This window comes from Geospiza fortis, unplaced genomic scaffold (assembly GCF_000277835.1).
Source record: "Geospiza fortis unplaced genomic scaffold, GeoFor_1.0 scaffold114, whole genome shotgun sequence".
Taxonomy (NCBI): domain Eukaryota; kingdom Metazoa; phylum Chordata; class Aves; order Passeriformes; family Thraupidae; genus Geospiza; species Geospiza fortis.
In genome coordinates, this window is record NW_005054383.1 from 1634722 (window position 1) to 1636547 (window position 1826).

Here is a 1826-nt window from a genome sequence, read left to right on the forward strand (position 1 = left end):
TGGGTAGTGCCCAGCGGGGTGGGTAGTGCCCAGCAGGGTGGGTAGTGCCCAGCAGTGGGTGGTGCCCCACGGGGTGGTGCCGTCCCGCCCCCCGCAGCCCCCTCCCCTGTCCGGGCTCAGCTCCCGTGTCCCCCCAGACACTCTCTACTTCTTCGGGGACAACAACTTCACCGAGTGGGGCCCCCTGTTCCAGCACTACGTGCCCCCTCCCTTCCGCATCCCGGGCACCAGCCCCGCCTACAGCTTCGGGATCGCAGGTGGGACTGGGATGGGATTGCGATGGGATTGCAATGGGATTGCGATGGGATTGGGATGGGACTGGGATGGGATTGCGATGGGATTGGGACAGGGTTGGGACGGGACTGGGATGGGATTGGGCCGGGAGTGAGACAGGATTGGGATGGGATTGTGATGGGACTAGGATGGGATAGGGCCACGATAGGGACAGGATTGAGATGGAACTGGCACGGGATAGAGACAGGGTTGGGACGGGGTTGGGATGGGACTGGGCCGGGATTGGGATGGGATTGGGACAGGGTTGGGCCGGGACTCGTGGCTCTCCCCAGCACCAGCCCTCTGCTCCCACCAGGCTCAGGCTCTGGGGTTCCCTTCCACTGGCACGGCCCTGGTTTCTCCGAGGTGATTTTTGGCAGGAAGGTGAGAGCTGAGCCCTAGGGGAAGGAAGGATTTGGGGAGGGGCAGAGAAACAAGCCCCTGCCAGGTGTCCCCGAGCCCGGGGGGAACTGGGAGGGGCATTGGGAGGGGCTGTGCCCGCGGTGTTTTCCAGCGCTGGTTTCTGTACCCGCCGGATCAAACCCCGCACTTCCACCCCAACGAGACGACGCTGGCCTGGCTCCAGCACACCTACCCCACGCTGCCCCCCGCCCAGCGCCCGCTGGAGTGCACCCTGCGCCCTGGGGAGGTGAGGCCAGGGCTGAGGGGACCCCAGGCCCCCCAGGCAGAGCCGTGGGACCCCACTGGTGTCCCCTGCAGGTGCTGTACTTCCCTGACCGCTGGTGGCACGCCACGCTCAACCTGGACACCAGCGTCTTCATCTCCACCTTCCTGGGCTAGGGCTGGCAGGGATGAGGAGACGTCACCACCGTGCCAGCCAGGCCAGGAGCTCCAGCTCCTGCCACCCTCAGGGACAGGACACTGGTATTGGGACCAACTGCCTGAGAAAGTTCTGGTTTTCACTGGTCTTTGCCCTCCCCTTGGATTAAAGTTGTTCTACCGAAGCACGGTGTGTGTTGCCACATCCCTGGAGCAAACCTGGTCCCCATGGGATGACACCAATTCCCCAGCCAGGATATCCCCAGAAATGGCTGCTGTGAACCACTCCAGATCCTTTTCCACGTTTATTGCTGAATTTTTTTATTCTTTTTATATATATATATATTTTTTAATGGACATTGGCAAACTTCCAGAGGGCACTCAAAAGCCAGGCAGGCCGTCGGCCGACCAAAACGCTGGAATCTCAGTTGGATGCAAATCTGTTGGTTATTTTTTATGGGGTTTTTAAAGGATTTCATTAAAAGGAAGAAGAACTTGAACCCAGGTGGTTGTTCTTAGGGAACCACAGTCCCAGTGGGGAAGGGGAGGTGGGAACCAGCCCCTTCCAGCCCTGGGGCAGTTGTTTCCCAGGAAAAGCCAGAGGGTGCAGCAGCATCCCGGCAAGTGGCTGTTTACTGGGAAGAGGACCCAACCCTGGCCAGGCAGGAGGGGGAAGGAGGAGGAAACAACTCTAAACACAGGGAAGGACGGGGCTCCAGGTGCTCATCCCGGCGAGCCCCTGTGGCAACCCCTGGAGCGGGCCGTGCTCTGTT

General features: G+C 60.7%; 1 protein-coding gene across 1 annotated transcript in view; it reads left to right on the top strand.

Annotated features, from left to right (window-relative positions):
• The window catches only part of JMJD8 (jumonji domain containing 8), a 2689-nt gene extending 1136 nt beyond the window's left edge, over positions 1-1553 (top strand). Inside the window, exons 2-5 of the mRNA XM_014308730.1 lie at positions 98-257; positions 590-657; positions 788-922; positions 994-1553. Coding sequence (XP_014164205.1) covers positions 98-257; positions 590-657; positions 788-922; positions 994-1074 — 444 coding nt within the window. The 3' untranslated portion in view covers positions 1075-1553. The remainder of the gene's footprint in view (positions 1-97; positions 258-589; positions 658-787; positions 923-993) is intronic.
• Positions 1554-1826: the final 273 nt, after the last annotated feature.